This window comes from Balaenoptera physalus (genome assembly GCF_965194825.1).
Source record: "Balaenoptera physalus genome assembly, chromosome: 2".
In the NCBI taxonomy this organism is placed as follows: domain Eukaryota; kingdom Metazoa; phylum Chordata; class Mammalia; order Artiodactyla; family Balaenopteridae; genus Balaenoptera; species Balaenoptera physalus.
The window spans coordinates 110,272,575-110,294,753 of record NC_138883.1 but is presented as its reverse complement, the minus strand read 5'-3'; the positions used below and the strand labels follow the sequence as shown (position 1 = coordinate 110,294,753).

The following is a 22,179-nucleotide window of genomic DNA, read 5'->3' as shown; positions in this document are numbered from 1 at the left end:
CCTGAGGCAGCGGCAGAGAAAAGAGACCCCGAGGCAGAAAGAGACTTCGAGACCCAGAGAGAGACGAAGAGACAGACCCAGAAACAAGCTGCCCAAATGGAGGGGCCACGGCGACCCGGAGAGGGCGAGGCAGAGGGGCGCAGACCCCAGAAGAGCTGAGCCCCTGCGCGGCGCAGGTCACAGCGCGCGGGCCAGGGTCCCCTGAGGGGCCCGACCGGCCGCGCTCGCTGGGCGCCCCCGTCCGGGCTGCTCGCCCAAGATGGCGATGGAGGGGCGGGCGAGCCGGCGGCAGCCCGGGCCCCCGCGCCGGCCCCCGCTCGGGCCGGGGCCCCCGAGGCCGCGCCCCCGCCCGCGGCGCCGCGCCTCCCCGGGCCACTGAAGCCCGGCGCGCCCTCCCCCGGCAGCGGCGGCCGAGGCGCGGGGAGGAGGCGGCGGCGGCGGCGGCGGCAGCCCGGGCCCGGCCCCATGGCGCGGGGGGACGCTGGCCGCGGCGGCGGGCTCATCGCGCTGACCTTCTGCCTGCTGGCCGCGCGCGGTAAGGGCGGGCGCCGAGGCAGTGGCAGGAGCGGCTGCGGGGTGACTATGCGTCGGCAACCGGGGCTGCGCCGGCTGTGGGGTCGGCGCGTCCCGAGTCCCGAGCGAGCGCGAGGGCCGTGGGGCGCGGGCTGCGCGTCCTTGTGCCCGCGATGCCTGCGCTTTGGGGTCTGCGAGCCGCGGCCGGGGACGTTTGCGGCGCGTACTTGTCCGCAGGGGGTGTGTGTCCTTGGTCTGCGGAGTCCGGAGTGAGTGTGTGAGTGTGTGTGTGTGCGCGGGCGCGCGCGACCGCGTGCAAAGAGTGGGGAGGGGGCTTCTGCGGGGCGTACGTGTCCGCAGCGCGTGGCCGGTCGCGGCGTGGCATCGCGGACCGTGGCTGAGGTGCCGGTGGTTTGTGCGGGGCGGGCTCTGCCTTTACCGCGCGTGTCTCCGGGTTGGGAGTGTAAAGAGGGGAGGTGTGGGGGGGGTGTGTCTGCACCTCCATTTGTGTGTCGAGAGCGTGTGTAATTGTGTTTATGGGGCTGAGCTAATATTTGGCCTTGGCTTTCGGAGAGTATCCATGCCCTTGGTGGGGGGACAGAAGCATGAGATTGCGGATTGACTGGGAATAGTGGTGATAAAATACTCAACTTTGTCCGGTGGGTGTGGTCCCTGAAGCTGGGTGGGGCTGGGCGGAGGGGGTGGGGAGCGCGGGAGTGTTGCCCCCTCCGAACCCGAGGCCGGGAGTGGGCTGGGGGAGGGCGCAGGAAACCAGTTGCTTTCGTGGACGTGTACGACACCCGCTCTCCGGATGGGACGCGTGTCACTCCTGCCCCACCCCCAGGGGCAGATCTGAGAAGCGTGGACGGGGTCAGCAAGGCCTCCTCCAACCCCCCACCTCAGTGCGAGGTGAGGGTGGGTAAGAGTCAGGGTTGTCCTCGCTGGAGAGAGGGCTGGGGATGGGGTGACGCAGTCCCAAGCGTCTCTGCCTAGGGAGCCTTCTTCCACCCCCAGCCCTCTCCCTTTCGGTCCTGTGTGGGTTTCGGGGCGGCCCAAGGGGAAGGTGGTTGGTAGGGCTGGGGAGGGGGATGGGCTGCCCGCTTTGTTCGCCTAGTTCTCGCCTTCCCAGCTGAGGGGGGAGCTGAGGATGTGTCCGGAGCCAGTCGGGGAGGGACTTGACGGTGGGGGTGGGGAGGGGGATTTCTCTCCAGCTGCTGTGGCTTTCCAGAGAGACTCAGCCAGGCCACGTGGGAGGGAGGCAGGGACGGCGGAGGGGGGAAGGAGCCTCCGCCTGGCCCGCCCCGGCCCATCTCCAGGAAGCCCAAACAGCGGGTGGGAAAGCCTCGGGAACTACTCGGACCCCCTCTCTGCCTACAAAGACACGCCCTTTTTCAGACCTGACTGCGGACCCGGCAGGAGGCCGCCTGGGGGCGGGGTCCCGGCGGCTAGGCTAGAGAAGTGGGGGGCCTGGGGTTGTCAGGTGGAGGGGGAGGGGAAGTGTCAGAGAGGCGTCTGTCCTGGAGGCCAGGGGATTAACGAATAGTTGGGCCCACCCTCTAATGCTCTTCTGAGAGCTCCGGACCGGGCTCGGGGTCATCTAGCAAAGCGGAATCAGGGCTGGGAACTGCACTCGCTCGGGCATTATGGAGTAACGGTGGGGCCTCCCTGCGAGGGGCTCAGTTTCCTCTCTGGGGCTCCCGAGTGCACAAGGCAGGGGCAGGGCCCGAGCTGGGGCTCCCTTGGCAGCAGTGTGCGTGGCTGAAGCAACTACTCTGCTCGCCCTCAGTCCTAAATCCTTTGAGTGTGCAAAGCTCGTCAGGCCTGGGGACACTCCTATAGAGTTCTGACTAGCCTCCCTGATCTGGACGGAGGCCATTTATTCATTCATTCAACAAATATTTACTGAGTACCCTTTTCGGCTAGCACGTGACTGGTGCCTGAAATATAGTAAATAAGGAGGAGACTGACAGGTAGTCTAGAAAGGTCAGGAAAGGCTTCCTCCAGGAAGCGGTAAATAATAGAGCTCAGTGCAGAGGGTCAGTTGGTCCTGCAGGAGAGTGATGATGGGGAGAGTTTTTCAGAGAGAACAGCATGTGCAAACGCTCAGGGGTGACTTCGTTTAGACCGCTGAATGAAGCTAAATCTGGCTGGAGTTTAGAGCACAAGGCAGGAGGAGGATGGGGCAGGTTAGAGAGGAATAGGACAGGGGCCACAGAGTGTCAAAAGAGAAGGCTGAAGATGGAGGCTGGACCCAACTCATGAAGGGGCTTGTAAGCCCCACCAAGGTTTCTGGCCTGAGAGCCTGCATGAGCCCTTGGAGGGTTTTAAGATCAGCTTTGCATCAACTCACTCCAGCTGATGTGGAGAATGATTGGACAGGATGGAGGCAGGAAGCTGAAGCTTGGGAGGCTGTGGTAGTAATCCAGAAGAGAGGGTGTTGCTGGCAACTAGAGTAGTGGCAACTGGGATGGACACAGTGGATTCTAGAGATATTTAGGAAGTAGAATCGGCAGGATGTGAGGATAGAGTGAGTTTGTAGGGAGTGGAGGAGAGAGAAGTAAAAAATAATAGACACTTCAGCAGCCTCGACATGGCAAAATGAAGGGCTGGTGTTGGAGTCAAGATAGTGACTGCCCGTCTCCCCCGAACACTGCTCTTGGGTCAGGGCTTGGGAACTGGGGAGATGTATGCGAATGGGACTCGTGTCTGGGTGTGGTGGTGGGATGCCGAGTGCTCTGTTTTCACCACATGCAAGAAGTGGGGCTCTCCCTTCCACCCAGTCAGAATTTGGGGCGTGGTGATGCCAAAGGTCAGTAGCAGGAGGGCTCTAAGAACAAGAGAGCTGCTTTCTCCTCACCGGGGAAACTCCCCCCTCCATCCCTTTCTCAGCCCAGAAGCTCAGAGACCAACTTCAGTTAGTTGGGGTGTTGGGGCCCTCTCTGACCTCATCTTGGAGGTTAGGAACCAGGTCAAATATATTGTGCTGGCCAAAAAGTTCGTTCGGGTTTTTCCATAAGAAAAATGTTACGGAAAACCTGAACAAATTTTTTGGCCAATCCAATAGTTTCTCTTAATAGTGAATCTAAATAATCCAGAAGTTATCTAAACCTTCATTGATCCTGTATGTATTTTCATGGCCCAAGTAATCATACATTATGTGTAAATCAGCATTTCCTTTCTTTTCTCCTAAAGGTACGTTGTTTCAAGTTGAGTAATCCCACAATTAGCGTCATTGAATGTCAGCGATGAGGGGAACTTAGAAATAATTTTAGCATGAACCCATTTTACAGATGAGAAAACTGAGTGACTTCCCAGAGTTGGGAAGTGATGGGGACTGAACTGGGACTTGAACCAGTCTCCTGGCTCTTGGAGCAGCCATACTTTCCCGGGATTTGGTACGCATGAACCCAAGTTCAGTCTCTCTTCACCCTCTCCCCCTCACATGAGAAGTTATCAACAACTTTGGGCTTGGCCCCCCTCAGGTGGTGTGTTTGGTTCTGGCCTCTGGAATCCACTCTGCTCCACCCATCCCCACCCACTGCATCCTGTTCTGCCTCCGCTGTTTCTGAGGTACAGAAACCAGACTTGACACAGAATTCCAGATGCAGAACAGATGTCATTGCCAAGCAGGCCTGGGGGCTCCCAGCTCCTCGGGTTGGGGGGAAGGAAGAGGAAGAGTGGCTCTGACGGGGGAGGACCCCAGCCCCAGCCTGGTCAGAGGCGGGTGACAACACCTGGGGGGAGAGAAGAAAAACCAGAGAGAGGATGACCTGGGCCTGACATGCAGAGAAATGGAATCCTTGTCCTTGGGGCTGGCTGGGCTGCCAGCTGCTAGTGCCTCACTGCTGAGGCTGAGGCATTCCTCTGGATTTGAGGGGCTGTGGGGTCACTGTGGTCCGGGAAGCAGAGGCTCAGTAAATTCTCTCTCAGGTGCAGACCTGAGCATGGAAGCTGGTGCAGAGCCAAGACTTCCAGATGGTTAGATAAGGGGCTCATTATCTTGTCACATAGTTTGGAGCTCTGGCAAATGAATGGAGCATAAGAGAGACAAGGTTGGGCACACAAGGAAGGTATTTTTTTTTTAAACATCTTTATTGGAGTATAATTGCTTTACAGTGGTGTGTTCGTTTCTGCTTTATAACAAAGTGAATCAGCTATACGTATACATATATCCCCATATCTCCTCCCTCTTGCGTCTAAGGAAGGTATTTTTAATCAGACTATCCATATAGCAGAAGAGGTGAGGTAGTGAGCTCCCCAGTCCTGGTAATGTTCAAGTGCAAGAGTTTCTTTCAATGTGAGTTTGCTGTTGTGTCTCGGTGCTTTTTTTTTTTTTTTTTTTTAATTTATTTTTTGGCTGCGCCGTGCGGCTTGCAGGATCTTAGTCCTTAGTGCCCTGACCAGGGATGGAACTTGGGCCCACGACAGTGAAAACGCGGAGTCCTAACCACCAGACCACGAGGGAATTCCCTGTCTTGGTGCTTTTTAAGCATTTTGTTACGTGTCTCATAGGTGCCACATAGTATGCTGGGCAGTTTCCACGTATATTATCCACATTATCCTGAGCCCTGAAGGGAGTTCCTATAATTTTTCCAGATAAGGAAGTTGAGGCTTGGAAAAGCACGAGGGGCTCTGTGTCTTATCTTTTTGAGTGTGTCTCCGCATGTCCACTCATCTGTTCAAGAACTGTTTATTGAGCGCCTACTATGTGCCAGACAGTGTTTTAGGTCCTAGGGAATTAGAATGCTGACTAGGACAATAATCTTGGGCTTGTTGCCTCACTGGCAGAAAGACAAGTCAAAAATCTAGAGTGCTAGTTGCACTGACCCAGGTGCCCAGGGTCCTATGGGGCAGAAAAAAAGGAGAGGCGTCTAAATCAGAACCCAGGATGGCACAGCTACTGAAGGAAGAGGGAGCAGCATAGGCAACGCATGGAACAGCAGTGGGCTTTCAGAGAACGGGAAGTGGTTTAGTCTGGCGGGGACCCAGGGTGACAGGGAACAGGAGGTAGGCAGGTCAAGCTGAGTGGCTTTGCTCTCAAGTCTGCTGAGGCTGAGCCTGTCTCCTGAGGATCACAGATGAAGGGAACGCTGCCTTCCCTGTGTCCCAGGCAACCGTCCCAAGCTCTCCTTCCAGCTGTTGTGGGAGGGGCTTAGTGTGTGGTAAGGGAGGTGGCCAAGGTGGGGGGCGGGGAAGGAGGTTTCTGGAAGAAACTGACTTGTGACTCCTGGGAGAGGAGAGTGGTGATGGCGTCATGGAGAATTGCCCATGTGGACCGAAAACAAGCTGTAGATCTGGTGGGCCCTGAAATTCAAAAATGACAAGGCATTGATGTTTGTGGCAAGTTCTTGGCTTAATGAAGGAGGCATCTCGGCTTTGTCCCCCACCCCATGCCCCAGTCCCAGCCTCTCTCCTGAGAGTTCACTGAAGAATGGAACCCTGGCTTATGCCAGGCCCGCACTAGTCCCACGGAACAGCACTGAGCTGGCCCTGGGGCTCAGCAGCGAATCTCCTTTCTGTCTGGGTTCTAATTGGCCTCATAAAATCTAATTTATCCTGTAAATGGGTAAAATAATGTCAGAAGAAGGAGATTGAGAGATGGCGCTGGGGCTCCTAAGCATAGAAGCTCCATGTCTCTGGCAGGGTCCCAATGAGGAGACTGAGGAGAAGGGATTGTGGGAGAGGGAGTTCCCCTCGAGGCAGAAAGCTGGCCAACAGCAAGTGTCCACTATGTCCACCCAGTACTTAGAGGGAGCACTGAGAAGTGCTCCTGGGAGGGGCTTGGTGGTCCTCCATGACAGGGGACTGGGGGGTGGCAGGAAAGGGGCAGCCACGAAACCACTGGACAAACAAGGTCCACTCCCCAGAGCATCACTTTTCCAAAAAGATTTGGTGGTGAAGGAACCACATTTACATTAAAACAAACACTGCTGTGTAATGGAATAGGATGCAAAATGTGCCAGAGGTTTAAAAATAAAAACATTTCAGGTAGTCAGCAAGCCTCCTGAGTACGTTCTCCTCTGCCGCTGGGAGAATTTTGGTGAAAATGAGAAATGTGGCAACTCTTCATTTTAAGACTGGGGAAACCGAGGCTGAAAGGAGGAAAGCAGACCCAATGTCATACAACCCATGATGGACCCAGAACTCTGACCCCAGGCCAAGGCTTGTCCCGCCACATCCCATGGTCCGCCTTAGGCAAGAAGGCAAGAGGAAGAATGGGTAAGGGACCTCCAAGTGGCTACATGATGTGAGACCCAGGAAAACCCTTCCCTGGGGAAGGCAGAGGCAGCTTCAGGGAGGGATGTGGCACCTGAGGTGAGCCCCTAAGGATGCACATCCTGGGCACAGAAGTTGGGTTGGGTGCTGGGGCAGAGAGAACCCTCTTATTTGGGAGCAACTGTCTCCTCAATGCTGGGTTCATGCCCAGGAGGTCGAAGACGAACAGTTTCCTCAGACTGTCTCCCAGAGAGGTGAGAACCTCCCCTTTTGGGCCTCGGTTTCCCCATCTATAAAATGAGCAATCTCAGGCTCTGCATACGTTTCCATCAACGTGGGCCGGCTTGGGCTCCTGGCACAGCCCTGTAACCCCCCAGGGATCCCGGGCTCTCCCCACATGTACATCCCTGTTGGTTTCCCATTCCACCTCGCCTTGTTGGGTGCTGGGCTCCTCCGAGGTGGGGCAGCCAGACATCTGCTGATCCATGAATATTCAGGAAGGGAATCGGAGCCTCCTCTGGGCTCCCCAGCAAGCCCCGGCCCCTCTGGCCGCCGTCCTGCCCGCCGGAGCCCAGGCTGCTGACAGACCCAGCAGCTGCTCGGGCCCCAACTGTTCACATTGTTTGTTCAGCGCAGCGGGGGATTTTCCAAGCCCCGGACGTGCTTTGGGGGGTAGGGAGGCTGCCGGAGGGCTCAGGGATTCGTGTCATGTGGGGCTTTTCTCCCCTGAAACTCAAACCGACTGCTCAGCGGCTGGAATGGGGCAATTGGAAGCCACTGGGCTGAGAGCCCGGGCTGGCCTTCCCCCCACCGTGTTTGCATCAGAATCCAGGGCCTCAGATAGGGAAGGGACTGGATGTTAAGAATAGCGATTTGCATTTGTACATCCCTTTCCAGTTTACGAAGTGCCTTTAAAGAATGAGCTCCCATTCTTTGACTGACGCCCGTTAGGCTCTGGGCTGGAGACCTGACCTACATCATCTTGTTTAATCCTCACAGGCTCCATAGTATCGCCTTCATTTTTACAGATGTGGAAACTGGGCCCCAGAGAGGTAAAGTGGCTCGTCACATAGCTGGTAGGTGGAGCAGCCAGACTGGAACCTTGATCTTCTGCCCCAAGGTCAGATGCTCTTTCCACCCCAGCACATGGCCCTCAGTGATGCGAATGCCAGTTTGGCTTCCCCAGTTAGACTGGAAACTGGGTGAGGGCAAGGGCTGCCTTCTCCTCGCTGCACCCACTAGTAATGCTGAGCCCAGTTGTGTAGCTGGAGGTGCCAGCGGAGCTTTTAAGAAAGGCAGAGGCCTGTTCAGACCCTGTCTGTCTGTCCTTCCCACTGTGGTGTCAGAGGCCTGGCTTCTGCCCTGGCCTCCTTATCTCAGCCAGTTAGGACCTCTCTTCTCCCCTCAGTCTTGATCCTCTTCAGGGGTTTAAGTGTTGGCATATATGTGTGTCCAGGTGTTGATGAGTGTGGCAGAGACGGGGGGAGCACGTGTTTAGGTATGGCAGGTCGTGTCTATAGTTTTGTGGGTGTGCCTAGATGATATTCTCTCTCTGTTCAGGAGTAGGTGAGTCCAGTTCACTGAATAACCCTACCATCACAGAATCTTCGACATCACCCGCTACATTTGAGTAAACTAGAGCCCAGAGGTGGAAGTGACTGGCCCAAGGCCACACAGCTAGACTGTGACAGAGCCGGGTCTAGAACTGAGGGTCGCCGGAGTCCTTAGCCATTGTGCTCTCTGCATGCCCCTGACAGGGCTCTGTCAGCCCTGGCCTGCCTTGTAATGAGTATGGGCCATGGGCCTCACCTCTGTCCCTGGCTCACTCTCAGATGCACCACTGTGCCTTTAAGCAAGGTGTCAGGCCAGAGGATAAGAGGGCACCTTGGGCCATTGAGCTTTTATGGGACAGGAAGGCAGCAGGTCCACCGTTTGGAAGATACAACTGGAAGAGAACCAGCTATTTCTCTATGAATAACGGTTACCGGGCCTTGCTGAGATGTTGGTGAAAATGATAAACATTGGCATTTGTGTGTTTTTGCCTTGACCCTGGGATGGCATTCCCTTCCTCCATTGTTCTCCTGCTCTTTCCTTTGCGGCCAGGGCAGTGTTGGAGCTGCAGGCTCTTCTGGGGCATCTGGAGAAGGTCAGGGGACTGGGTTCTGCACTGGCTTGCTGCGTGGCTTTGGGGGAATCAGCTGCAGGAAGGAGAGCTTACCTCTTCCAGTCACTGCGGCAGAAGTGGTTTGGGTAATAGTGGTCAAGACGATCTGTAGGATTCCAGGAGAGGGAATGACATTACTGAGCCCCAGTTCTGTGCCAGGCCAGCCACTGTGCTGTACTCCTTTACCACACAGCATCTCATTGACCGCTCACAACAGCCCTCTGAGGAAGGAATGACTATGTCTTTTTAAATTGAGACGCAATTCACATACCACAAAATTCACCGTTTAAAGTGTACAAATCAGTGGTTTTAAGTATATTCACAAGGTTGTGCAACCATCACCACTATCTAATTCTAGAACATTTTCATCACCTAAGAAATAAACCTTCGATCCCTTAGCCATCTCTCCTCATTCTTCCCTCTCCCCAGTCCCTGGAAACCATTAATCTACGTTCTGTCTCTATGGATTTGCCTATTCTGGACATTTCACAGAAATGAGATCATACAATATGTGGCATTTCGTAACTGACTTCTTTCACTTTGAGGAAAGTTCAAGGTTTATTCATGTTGTAGCAAGTATCAGTACTTAATTTCTTTTGATGGCTGAGTAATATATTTATCTATTCATCAGGTGATCGAGCATTTGGGTTGCTTCTACTTTTTTGCTAAGAACTGTGTTATTTTGTGGATGAGGAAGTTGAGCAGCGGGGGAAGGATGGGAACGAAGTGCAGCCGTTGGCCCAAGATCACAGTTAGTCAGAGGCAGAGCCAAGATCCAGATACAGGTCTCTCCATGAGACCTCTTTCTCTGAGGTTTGCCCTCCTCGACCTGGGGTGGGTGATTCGGGCTCTGGAGGCTGTGGGATGTAGGAGGACACACACTGATGACCCTGGTGTCCCCTCCTCTACACAGGGGAGCAGCTGTTGCCCCGGAAGACGACCGTGTCACTGAGCTGTGGAGCAGGGCCGCTGCAAGTGATCCTGGGCCCGGAGCAAGCCACGGTGCTGGACTGCGGTCTGGGGGCGGCTACTGCAGGACACCCCCCCAGCGTCACGTGGAGCAAGGATGGAGGCATCCTGCCCGAGCACAACCACCTTCGCCTGCTACCCAATGGCTCCCTGTGGCTGTCCCAGCTGCCAGCTCCCGACGGCACTGACCCTGGGGCTTCAGAGGTCATTGAGGGCAGCTATTCCTGCCTGGCCCGAAGCCCCGTTGGAGCGGTGGCCAGCCAGGCTGCGGTGGTCAAGCTTGCCAGTAAGTGCCACATCTTGGACTGAGCTGAGGCCCATAAGACGTGGGGTGTGGGAAGTGGGGTCTGCAGTTAGATGCTTGCACAAAGGTTTGTCTCTGAGCCACGCCCCCTTTCCCTGCCTCCTGTCCTGCTCAGTGGGTCCCTTCCTGGTATTGTCTGCCTCACTGTTCAATAGTCTCACTTCTTCCCTGCTCTTCTGCTCCTCCTCGTTTTCCTTCCCTGTGAGTTTGAGAGTCTAGACTTGTGCTCTCCTCCAGGAAGCCCGCCAGAGAGGTTTGTAAGCGGGTCAGGGGCACAGAGGTGCTCCCCACCCCCATAGCAGGTGGAGTGTGTAGAGCCGAGCTGTGTTGTCCAGCTCACTCACTCTTGGGGGGTTCTCGGGAGGCACAGATCACCAGGAAAAAATTTGGGGGCCAGAAGAAATGCACATCTTACTGTAGTCCAACCATATGGTGATGTAAGGCAGGGGGACTTTGGAATTCATTCTGCCTGCAGCACCTGACCAGTCATCACCACTTCTTATTCTCCGACTGCCTCTTTCCAACTGTGTCTCCGGTGGTCTGAACTTTTTTTGCATGTGTTTCTGTCAACCTGTGTCTCTCTGTGTCCGTGTGTGTGTATGTTTCCCGTCTCTGCTCGCTGTGGCCTCCTTTCTTGTGTTCCTCTCCTGTCCCTGCGTTTTCTCACTGTCCTCATCCCCAGCACTTGCAGGCTTCTCCCTGCACCCGCAGTCTCAGACGGTGGAGGAGAACGGGACCGCTCGGTTTCAGTGCCACATCGAAGGGCTGCCAGCACCTGTCATTACTTGGGAGAAGGACCAGGTGACGGTGCCTGAAGAGCCTCGGTGAGTGTCCTGTGGGCAAGAGGAGAGTGGGTCCCAGGGGGCAGCCAAGGAGGGCTCTGGCATGTGCTCAGGAACTGGGCTTCTTAGAGTCAGGGTGGCTCCGTTTGTCCAGACTGACTTAGGAGCCAACCACCACCTGACGCTCAGCCCATTTCTGGTCCCAAAGAGAAGTTGGGTGAGAAGTTTTTGCTCCCTGGGAGGAAAGCCACCCACCAAGCTATGGGGCTTGGGTAGAGAGCAGTTATCGAGTCCTTCAGAGCATATGTAGTCCAACCACTTGCCTTATTGAGAAGGAGACCAAGGGCCAGAGAAGAGCTGTGCTTTAACCAAGGCCACACGGTGAGTCATTGGCAGAACGTTTGTTGTTTGTTCCGGGCCCAGAGGCTGCTGGGAGGGTTTCCCTTTGCAGGTTCCTCTGGAGTTTCTACCTTGGATGCATAACTTCTCTTCTTCTCTCAGTTCCATTCAGTGGGGTGCAGCATCTGATAACCAGGTTGTAGAGGTCCTTCCTGTTTCACCCTCCTCTCTCCCCATAAAGGCAATGGAGCAATCCTAGGGAAGGGTTTCTAGGGCAGAAGAGAAGCAGAGGCTAGACCCAGGACCTGATCCCTACTGCGGCCTCCTGGGAAGGCCCAGATGTACACATAGCATGTCCAGAAAGCACGAGGCTCATTTGCATCTGTGGTCTTGGAATTGGACTCATGACTCGGCTGCCACCACATGGAGTCTTACACCTCTGGAAATGTGGCTCCAAAGGCCTTTCCCAGCCACCCTGCCGTCCTCTCCCTGCATCTCTCTAGCTGTAGTTACCAGCTCACCCTCTCCTCTCCCAGCAGAGGTGGGATTCCTTAGGCTCAGAAACACTGGTTTCCAGATCTCCCTGCCCTGAAACTAACCTGTCTTCAGTGTATTGAGTTGTGCCAGCTCCTTTGACTTTTGCCCATGTCTAGGTAGGGGTGAAAGTGTAAGGGAAACTTCTAGATAGAAAAGGCCCAGGCCACATCTCTGCAACAGTTGTAAGTGAGGAAGAAGGGTGAGAGGTCAAGATAAAAGTGATCCTGTTGACTTGGTGATCAGTCAGCCCCACTGGTCCAGTGGGTTGGATTAGATCATGGTTTCCAAAGTGTGTTCTTTTTTACAACGTTAGTCCCTAAAGATGATTCTTGAAAAAAAAAAGTACTCCGCGGTCAAATAAGATGAGGAAACTGCCTATAAATCTCCCTCTTGGAGTTGACAAGGCCCTGAGAAGCCCTGTACTAAGAAACCTGTTTAACTTGTTTAACCAAATGCTTCCTAGGCTCATTTGCCCAGAGCCCCTCTTGCAGGAACCCTGTTAACATCCTAGGAATGAGCATTCCAGGGAGGAGACCTTGGGAATGCTAACCCAGCCTTCCTAGCACTGACATTTTAAGTTCTATGCCTCTTTTTTGTTTTTTTTCTGGCTGTGCCGCATGGCTTGTGGGACCTTAGTTCCCTGACCTAAGGGATCGAACCCGTGCCCGCTGCATTGGGAGCACAGAGTCTTAATCACTGGACCACCAGGGAAGTCCCAAGTTCTATGCCTTTTAAATGTGGAGCCTCTCACCGCTGTGACAGAGTTGTTGGGTGAGAACCAAGTGAGAGTCTACTCCTGGGACAGCCCCCAGAGAGGGTGGGAGAGAGCAGAAAACTCTCCCCGCGTTAAAAGTCACAAGAGGCTTCTCTTAATTAGAGCTGTGTTTTCTCACTTAATCCTTCCCATGATCCTTCAAGGTAAGTGTTCCTTAGTTTTCATATTTTCCTCTGTTTACTTTTAGTTTATATTCCTATTAGATGCATTTTTCAAATTCATATAAACAAAAAAGGCTCGTCTTCTTATCACCCATAGAAAGCCTCTGTTAGTTTTGATGTCTATCCTCTGGACTTTTCCCCTGTATGTTTATAAATATTCTCTTTAAAATTTTGGATCATATTGTACATACTGGATTTTTTGTTCAGTCACCTTTTTTTAGAAAACAAAAATGGGATTATATTGCGACTTCTTTTTTTTCACTTAACACATAAGGGACCCCCTTCCAGGTCTATCTGTATGGCTGTGGCAGATACAGTTATCTGAACTCTTAAATGAGGGAACTGAGGATCAGAGACAGAAGTCAATTGCCCCAGGTCACACAGCTAGTGCTGAGAGTATCTGACAGCGGAGCCCTGGGGTGGATGATTTGGTGGTTGGAGTGGGGAAGCCACAGGGTCTGAAGAAACTCCTGTTGCAGCCTGGCTTAGAGTTGGAGTGGTCCAGCTGTGCTCAGAGCAGAGAAGTTACTACCCCAAAGTTTCTCAGCAAACAGAGGAGTTCCCTCACCTCCCAACATCTAGTTCAGGCCTCTCCCAGGAGGCTGGAGCTGCCAGTTCCTGGCCTCTGGGAGTGTTTGCCCCCAAGTCCTCTGAAAAGTGATCCTCATCTATAAATAAGCCAGGCTCACATGTCCCAGCACATTGTGTGTGGGGGGGAATAAAGAAATATCTAAAACAGCAACTTGATTATGCCCAAGGTATGTATTTTTACACATACCCAGATAGAGTTCACATAGAAATATGCTATTCATAAACTCAACCCAGTGATTTGAAGGAGACCATATGCCTTGGTGTAGGCTGTGCACATATGCAGTTAATAAGCACACTCTGTCAGGGTCTATGTGCATATTTTGGGAACTGATGGTAAACACTAGACCCTGAGGCAATTCCCTGATACTTATACTAATTTCTAATGATAGGGGATAATTTTTCTTCCATGGGAACCAGTAATCAATGAGAACAATGTTTCCCAAATCGCAGGCATTCACAAACCCCTGTCATATTTTTGGCCATCCCTCAACCATTTATACAACATTTAATACATTTCTTCAAATCAACTTTCTCTTTTGTAACTTTAATACATACTAAAAAGGAACATTATCTCACTGCAGTAAAATGGAAAACCAGCAGCACTGACCTTAAATAGAAGGTAGCCATAAAAATAAATATATAACCACTGGAATAAAAACCTGTGTCTAGATCCACTTGAAATCATTTTGTTATCACCATTCACTCACACTTTAAAACCATGGCACTAATGGATTTAATTATTGCAGGCTCCCTAGTCCAGTCCTCTGCCCTACCCATCTCCTAGGGCCCATCGTGTCTGTCAGCCTCATGTGACCCTCGGCTAGTGTCCCTTTTCCCTGGGTGGATCTCTGAACGGCTCAGGGTGGAGGCTCCTTGGCCCTCAGGAAATTCAGAGCAGCTGTCATTTCTCCTCTGTTCTTGAATCCCTGGGTCCAAGTAGCCTTTTGCGGGCACAGGCAGCAGGCTGAGGCTCAGGCTTGGAAAGAGAATGGTCCCTTCCTTTTAGCTAGAGGTTGCTTTTCATTCTATACGTAGCTATTTTGTTTTATTTGAAATTTCAATTCATTTTAAAATGATAAAACATACTAACTTAAAGGGAAAAAAGTCACCTACAAACTGAGCACAGATAGCTGTTACCATTATCTAATGAGAGCTTATGACACATTAACAGGGTTGGGGTTGTGAAGTAGGCAGGAATTATGAAACCCATTTTTCAGATGAGAAACCTGAGGCCTGGACATGTGATGTCACTTGCTAAAAATCACATATGTTGGAATCAATTCTCTCCTCTATGCCACAGCTGCTTTTATATTAGAGCCAGGAGTTACAAAACAAAGTGTACAAGGGCACATGCTTTTTTCCATTTAAATTTTTTTAAGTTTTATATTTCCAAACTAATAAACGTTCACTGTAACCAAGAAATTTAAAAACGCAACAAAAAAGAGCCCCACAGTAACCCCACTCCCAGAGAAAACCTCCCACGAATGACGTGAGCGTTACCACCCTTGACTCTTTCCGCACACATCCTAGCATATCATTTATCTATTTTCCAAAAATAGAATTGCTTCATAAACACTGATTTGTGAATTCTTTCCCCCCACTAACCAATATGTCTTGGACATTTTTCCAAGGACAGAGCTTTTTAAGACACATTTTAACAAAGCAGAAGAGATTTTAAATGAACACTAAAAGTGGTTCCATTTCACTTGTGTTGGCTCTAGCAACAGCACCACACCCGCATTCATTCATTCAACACACGTAATTAAGGCAGTGTTACTTGTCAAAGGAGGTATTAGCTCTTGGATACCTGGAGCATAATTTCCCTGGAAAGAGTGAGAAACTTTGGGGTTAGGAAGTGTGGGCAGCTCCTGGCGTGAATCCTGCTGACAACAGCTATGGAGACTGAGGAAGGAGGAAGGGTCTTAAGAGGCAGAGAATATTAGGTGGAGGAGACCTGGATGGGGATGGGGGCCTTGTTTCTGAGATGGGTCCTGCTTGTCCTTCCCCACTTGTCATTTCCCATCAAATTTTCCATGGCACAGGCTGGGTCCTGGCCCAGGATTTTCTCTCCAACCACCCTTCCCCTTCTGGTCCCCTCTCCCCTGTGGCTCCCAGCACTGATGTGGGCAGCTCTTGGAGCTGAGGGTAAGACTCTGGGGCAGAGGTGGGTTTGCCTGTGGGCTGAGGGAAGGAGTGATGCAGGTTTATGTTTTTTCTCTAAGTCTTTGGGCCACAGCAGATTTCTAGGCTCATGGCCAGAATTCTCTCCCAACACCCTTGAGCTAGTTCTTTTCTCCTAGATTTTTCTCATACCCTGCTTTCCCCACGAGCCAAGGGATCTTCACCAAGTGCACAGCTGCCCCATTCCCTCCCTGACCTTGGCCTAGCCTACATCCACAGGCCACTTGCTCTAGTGAGAAATTAGAACTCTCATCCTCGAGCTGACCCTGCAGGGATCACAGCTAGAGGATTCAGGAAGACCCACTCCCTCCCTGCTTGGGCCAGAGCCCATTCTGCTTCCCACCACCCTGGCTCCCATGGGCACTTCCCTGCCTGGGATTGCACTGTCTCTCAAGCAAGGTCTCTGGGCTCTTCTAGCCCAAACTGCTTTCCAACCCTCACCAAAAGGGTGGAGGACACCACTCTCATCCATCCTGCCCCCTCCTCAGTAGTGTACGTGTTGACTGGGACTTGCTGGAGACCACGTCCCTTCCACTGGCATTCTCAGCCATCTAATGGCTGCTGAGATAAGCAAGTGAGAAGAACGTGGGATTTGGCACCAGAAGCCCTAGGTTCCAGTTTTAACTCTGCTCGAGCTGTGAGACCCTGGGAAAATACCCTACTCCCTCCAAGACTTAGTTTTGTCACCATTAAAATGAAGGCTGTGATCCCCTCTATCTCTTGGGCTTGTTTCGAGGTTCAGATGAGATAGTGTGAATAGAAGGGATTTTATCAGGGAGAGAGGAGGTAATACAGGCAGGGGGTAAACAAATTGAAACTATACAGAAGGTTATTTAATGAAAATTAAATCTCCCACTGACAGGTCCCAGAATCCCAGGTCCCCTCCCCAGAGATAGCCACTATTACCAGGGACATTCAGAGCAAAAGCATATAAGTGTACACGTCACACACACACTGTTCTGTACCATACATATTTTGGAGATGGTCTTATAGCAGTACACATGGAACTGTCTCCTTTTAACAGCTGCCTAGCATTCCATTGTGTGAATGTACCCAGACCGATTTAGCTAGTTCCCACCCTACAGATGGACATTTGGACTGTTGCCAGTCTTCTGCTATTACAGACAGGGCTGGAGTGAACATCGTTAGACATACGTTTTTGTGTACATGTACGAGAATATCTGTGGGATGAAGTCCTTGAAGTGATGTTGCTGGTTCAAAAGGCACATGCAGGTTTGATCGTAAGATATCACCAGCTTGCCCTTGAAAGAGGGTGTATTGATTTGGCATGACCACCAAGACAGGACTGCCTTCCCCCATTCCCTCATCCACAAAGGGTGTTATTAAACCTTTTGACTGGACAAGCTATGTGGCCCAAAAGAGAAAAAGAAAAAACAAAAAGAAAATTAAAAAAACAAACACAAAAACTTTTGACCTTTGGGACTTCCCTGGTGGTGCAGTGGTTAAGAATCCGCCTGCCAATGCAGGGGACACGGGTTTGAGCCCTGGTCCTGGAAGATCCCACATGCTGTGGAGCAACTGAACCCATGTGCCAAAACTACTGAACCTGTGCTCTAGAGCCCGCGAACCACAACTACTGAGCCTGCGTGCTACAACTACTGAAGCCCACACGCCTACAGCCTGTGCTCCGCAAGAGAAGCCACGGCAATGAGAAGCCTGTGCACCGCAATGAAGAGTAGCCCCCGCTCGCCGCAACTAGAGAAAGCCCGCGCACAACAGCAACGAAGACCGCAACGCAGCCAATAAATAAATAAATAAATAAATTTAAAAAATCTTTTGACCTTTGCTAATCTGATAAGTGAAAACGGTATCTTGTAGTTTTAATTTGCATTTCTTTTATTATGAGTGAAGCTTGAAAGGGAACTGCTCTAGGTATTTCAGGCCAGAGGGGAAGGTGGGTCCAGGACTGTTTGGGCATGCTGCCCTCCCCGAGGAGCTCCTGCCCACCTCACAGGTGCGCTCTCTCTCTTCCCAAGGCTCATCACCCTTCCCAATGGGGTCCTCCAGATCCTGGACGTTCAGGAAGGTGACGCAGGCTCCTACCGCTGCGTGGCCACCAACTCAGCAAACCAGCGCTTCAGCCAGGAGGCCCTACTCCGCGTGGCCCACAGAGGTAAAGGGGCTGGCTGGGTGCGGAAACCGGGGGGTTTCTGGAGTCGGCCATTTTGGAGCTGGGAGGGGCCTCAAGTAGTCCAAGGCGTGCCTTCCAATAAGTGACTGGCGAAGCGATAAAGCCCAGAGGAGGAAGGGCCACCCAACAAGTCAGAGATAGAACTGGGGCAGGAACCCAAGACTCCCAGTTCAGGGCTCTCTTCCTGCGAGGCTGTGTGTTCCCTTGAGTTGGGTGGAGCGTCCAGGGCTGGGGACGGGGGCGGGTGGGGGGGAGGGGAGGCGTCTGTGGAGGAGTGTCGGTGCCCTGAAGCCCTGGTCCCCGGCCCTCTGTGTGCCCTGAAGGGGATTCACCCTGCTGCTTGCTGTGCATCTGGCTCCTCATGGTCTGGGGCTCGTGTTCTCTCCATTTCTCTGAAAATCTCCCGTCCCAGGGTGATGCAGTAGGAAGGACACAGGCTTTGGGGTCAGAACGACCTGGTTTGAATCCTGCCGTCTCTACTCACCATCTGCGTGACCCTGGGTTCCTTATCAAATGTCCAGCTCAGGGAGGTGGTGAGAATCGCTGAGATAAGATTGGGAAGTGCCTGGTGCCTAGCAGGTGCTCAGTAGATCTCACTCCGGGGCTCCCACAAGGGCCTCTCCCTTGCCTCCCTTTGCCATGGCATCTCCCCTCGACCCCCGCCCCTCCGTTCATCTCTTCCCATCCCCCTCCTCATCCCCTACACCTCCACTCCTACCCTGCTTCCTAGGGCTTAGCTGACGCGCTGAGTCTGGTTCGCTCTCCCTTCCGTGCCCGGGGTCTCTGCCTCCACCTGCTGGACAAACCGGGTATTCACCATGTTGACCCAGGGACCCAGGGTCACACTGAGAACTTGGCAGAGAATTAGTGCTCAGGGGGCTGCCAGGCTGGCAGAAACTCGAACCCATCCCCTGCCTTTCCCACGTGGGAATCGAGGCCCTCTGGAGAAAGGGCTTGCTAGAACTAGAAACTATAACTGTTGACTCCAAGTCCAGACTCCAAGTCTACTCTTGACCCCGCTGGTTCTCTGCCTGGAGGGTGGGTTCAATCTGACAGGGAAGAATGGGGGTGGTGTGTCAGAGGTCAGGTTATTCCTCTCCTGGCTCCCAGAGAAAGAGCTCTGAGTTCCAGTCCCAGCTCTGCCGAACTATGCAGCTGCTTTCCCATCTGTCAGCCGGAACCCTGGCTGCTCCCTGCCCCACCTGCCTCACCAGGTGACTGTGAGCATCAGGTGAGGTGCTGCACGTGAAGACGCCTGATGGTAAGGCTGTGCTGGCCTGCCCTCTCTCCAGGGTCCCTGGCATCCATCGGGGGGCAGGACGTGGTCATTGTGGCAGCCCCGGAGAACACCACCGTGGTGTCTGGCCAGAGTGTGGTGATGGAGTGTGTGGCCTCTGCTGACCCCACCCCTTTCGTGTCCTGGGTCCGACAAGGTAAGTGGAGGGAGGGGACCTGAGGGCATGGGAGAGGAAGGGTGTGGCATCTCACGCATCCCCAAGTCAAGGAGCTATAAGGGTGACCATGCAATAGTCACCGACCTTTGGTGTGGTAGGAACTAACTCCTGTCCCAGGGCTGAGTGTGGGTAGGGAGCCTGGACAAAATTAATCATCAGTCCGTGTAGCAAGTTTCCTTTACGAAGCGCGCTAAGTCTGCCACTCACAAAATCACTCTTGAGACCTCACTTGGGGGGTGGGGCACTGGGCTCGGTTTTCCACGTTATGTTTCCATTCCTCACAACAGTGAATGTGTGAGAGCTGGAAAGGGGCCAGCGAGTCAGGTGGAACTTGGACCCTCTGCTGGTCTGTTTAACTACACAGCACCTCCTGGTCCACCCAGTGTGCGGCCACCTTTGTGTGCCTGGCTTCATGCTGGGCACAGTGAATAAAAAAGGGGGGGCCTGCCCTCTGAACTCACAGTCTGTGCGAGGGAGATAAGCACACATCCATGACTAGAGGCTTGACAGTATCAGGCAGCAAGTGATGAGTGCCAAGTGGGAATGCGTTACAGGAGATGCTATCGATGCTATCAGGGTAATGAGGGTGCCGGCCAAACGTCACCTTGCAGTCTACTGAGCATGCAACCTACTCTCCTGCTGGAGCCCTTGGAGGAGGGTAGGGGCCAGGGCTATTATTCTCAGTGGGCAGATGAGGAACCTGAGGCTCAGAGAGGAAGATGGAAAGCCAGGACCCAAACTTTAGAGCCTGTTCTCTTTCTGGTACACCACCCCTTACAGCCCTGTATGGAAGAAAAGCAAGGATTATTTTTGTTTCCATTTGAGATAAGAAGTGACTTGCGCCAAGTTGATGGCAGAAGTAAGTCTTAAACCCAGGTCTTTTATTTATTTATTTATTTATTTATTTGGCTGCGCCGGGTCTTAGATGAGGCACGCGGCATCTTTGTTGCAGCCTACGGAATCTTTTAGTTGCGGCATGTGGGATCTAGTTCCCCGATCAGGGATCGAACCTAGGCCTTCTGCATTGGGAGCTCAGAATCTTACCCACTGGACCACCGGAAAGTCTCAAACCCAGCTCTTTTTACCCTTTTTCCCCTGGTTCAGTCTACGACCCCACACTGCCTCCTTTTTGTAAGTTTGTATCTCACATTCAAGACTATATTGTGATGAATACATAGAGTTTAAAGAAAAATAAAAACCCAAATGACTACATACCCCCACCGAGCTGATGAGAAAGAACAGTGCTGGTATCTGTGCCTCCCTGACCTGCCCGGCCTCCTTGGACTTGTGACACTTGCCTAGTTAGGGGGATCCTGGGGCCAGCAGGACCCTCATACTATTATTGCGGTAAGCCTGTGGTGTCACCCAGAAGTTCTATTATCAGTGTTTCTCAAATCCTGACCAGGCATCAAGATGACCAGGGAGCTTCTTTTTTTTTTTTTTAGTTTTTAATTTTTTTTAAAATTTTTATTGGAGTATAGTTGATTTACAATGTTGTGTTAGTTTCAAGTGTACAGCAAAGTAAATCAATTATACATATGCATATAGCCACTCTTTTTTAGGTTCTTTTCCCATATAAGTCATTACAGAGTATTAGGTAGAGTTCCCTGTGCTATACAATAGGTCCTTATTAGTTGTCTATTTTATATATAGTAGTGTGTACTATATGTCAATCCCAATCCCAGGGAGCATCTTAAAACTGCAGACTCCCTCCATTTATGCCTGGAGAGTCATGACCCAGGATTTTTAATGCTTAACAAGTGTCCGAGGTCCTTCTACAGAAAGTGTGGTCTTTGGACCTACCTCCTGGGCATAGTTAGAAATGCAGAATCTGGGGTGCCCTAGGCCTCTGCATCTTAACAAGGTCTCCTGAGATTCTGTGACTTGTGTACACAGTAAGGATTTGCGAATTGCTGTCCCAGAGGGTCCTGACACCTGTGGTTCTGGGATCTCACTTGGAGAAACTCTGCTAATAGCACTCCTGGACAGAGACTGGGAAGAGAGAAGCTGGAAATGGACTTCATTCCTGCCCCTGGGCACTGTTCCTTTTCTAGGAACTTACTCCACTAAGTCAGGGGAGGGGCATGGCTTTTTTGTTTTGTTTTGTTTTCTTCTGATGGCAAAAGTTGTACGTATTCATTGTAGAAAACTAGGGAAAAGGAGAAACAGAAAACATCCCACCACTCAGAGATTAAAATTGTTAACATACGAGCATATTTTCTTCCAGATTTTTTTCTATGCACATGTACATTTTCCCCAAAAATTGAAAGCATGCTATATTTACAGTTCCAAGTCCTATTTTCATTCAACAGTATATCATAAACATCTCCCCATCTTTAAAACTTTTTCGAAAATAATTTTAATAACTATGATAGTCCATCATTTGAATGTCACCATAATTTAAGTTGCTAGTTCCTGCTATTGAATTTTTAAGTCCTTCCCAGTTGTCCACTATTACAGTTAACACTGCAGTGATCAGCCCCGTTCACAGCTCCCCACCACAGAGTGCCCATAAGTGGAATCCTGGCTTCAAGGTCAAGGTGGAGCCCTTGTTAGCCCTATCAGCAATTACCCTTTCTCAGGCATTGCAACATAGCATTTTAAAAAACTTTCCCAATTTGATGGGTGAAAATGAACATCTGTGTTTTGATGTGCATTTCTTTGATTTTGTGAAGTTGAACACTTTTTTGTTTATTGGCCATTTGCATTTCTTCCCTGGATTTTCTGTTCAGGTCCATAAGGGAAGGGCTTTTAAAATGGTTTTCACTTCACATCAAGATAAAAGTCTGCACAGATTCAGATCTTTGGTTCTGGTCCAGACCTTTCCAGCCATATGTTCATCATAGCATTGGGCTAAGACCATATGGGAGGAGTGTCCTTCTTGAGAGAAATGAATTTAATAATAATGGTAATAGTAATAACTGACTGGTGTACCGAGCACCTCTTATGTGCCTGCATTGTGCCAGCCAGTCCCACAGACCTTATTCGTTACACTCTCAGAGCAGCCCTTCCAGCGAGGGACCATCTCCCCATTTTACAGA

General features: G+C 51.7%; 1 protein-coding gene across 6 annotated transcripts in view; it reads left to right on the top strand.

The window, feature by feature from the left end:
* Window positions 1–371: 371 nt before the first annotated feature.
* The window catches only part of IGDCC4 (immunoglobulin superfamily DCC subclass member 4), a 38,163-nt gene continuing 16,355 nt past the window's right edge, over window positions 372–22,179 (top strand). Inside the window, exons 1-5 of one of the 6 annotated variants that reach the window (XM_082445004.1) lie at window positions 372–535; window positions 9,807–10,148; window positions 10,849–10,990; window positions 17,530–17,666; window positions 18,977–19,117. In XM_082445004.1, coding sequence (XP_082301130.1) covers window positions 466–535; window positions 9,807–10,148; window positions 10,849–10,990; window positions 17,530–17,666; window positions 18,977–19,117 — 832 coding nt within the window. In that variant the 5' untranslated portion in view covers window positions 372–465. Of the gene's footprint in view, window positions 536–1,056; window positions 1,173–6,321; window positions 6,733–8,234; window positions 9,707–9,806; window positions 10,149–10,848; window positions 10,991–17,529; window positions 17,667–18,976; window positions 19,118–22,179 lie in introns of those variants that run through there. The other 5 variants (XM_082445007.1, XM_082445003.1, XM_082445002.1 and 2 more) reach the window with 5 other exon arrangements.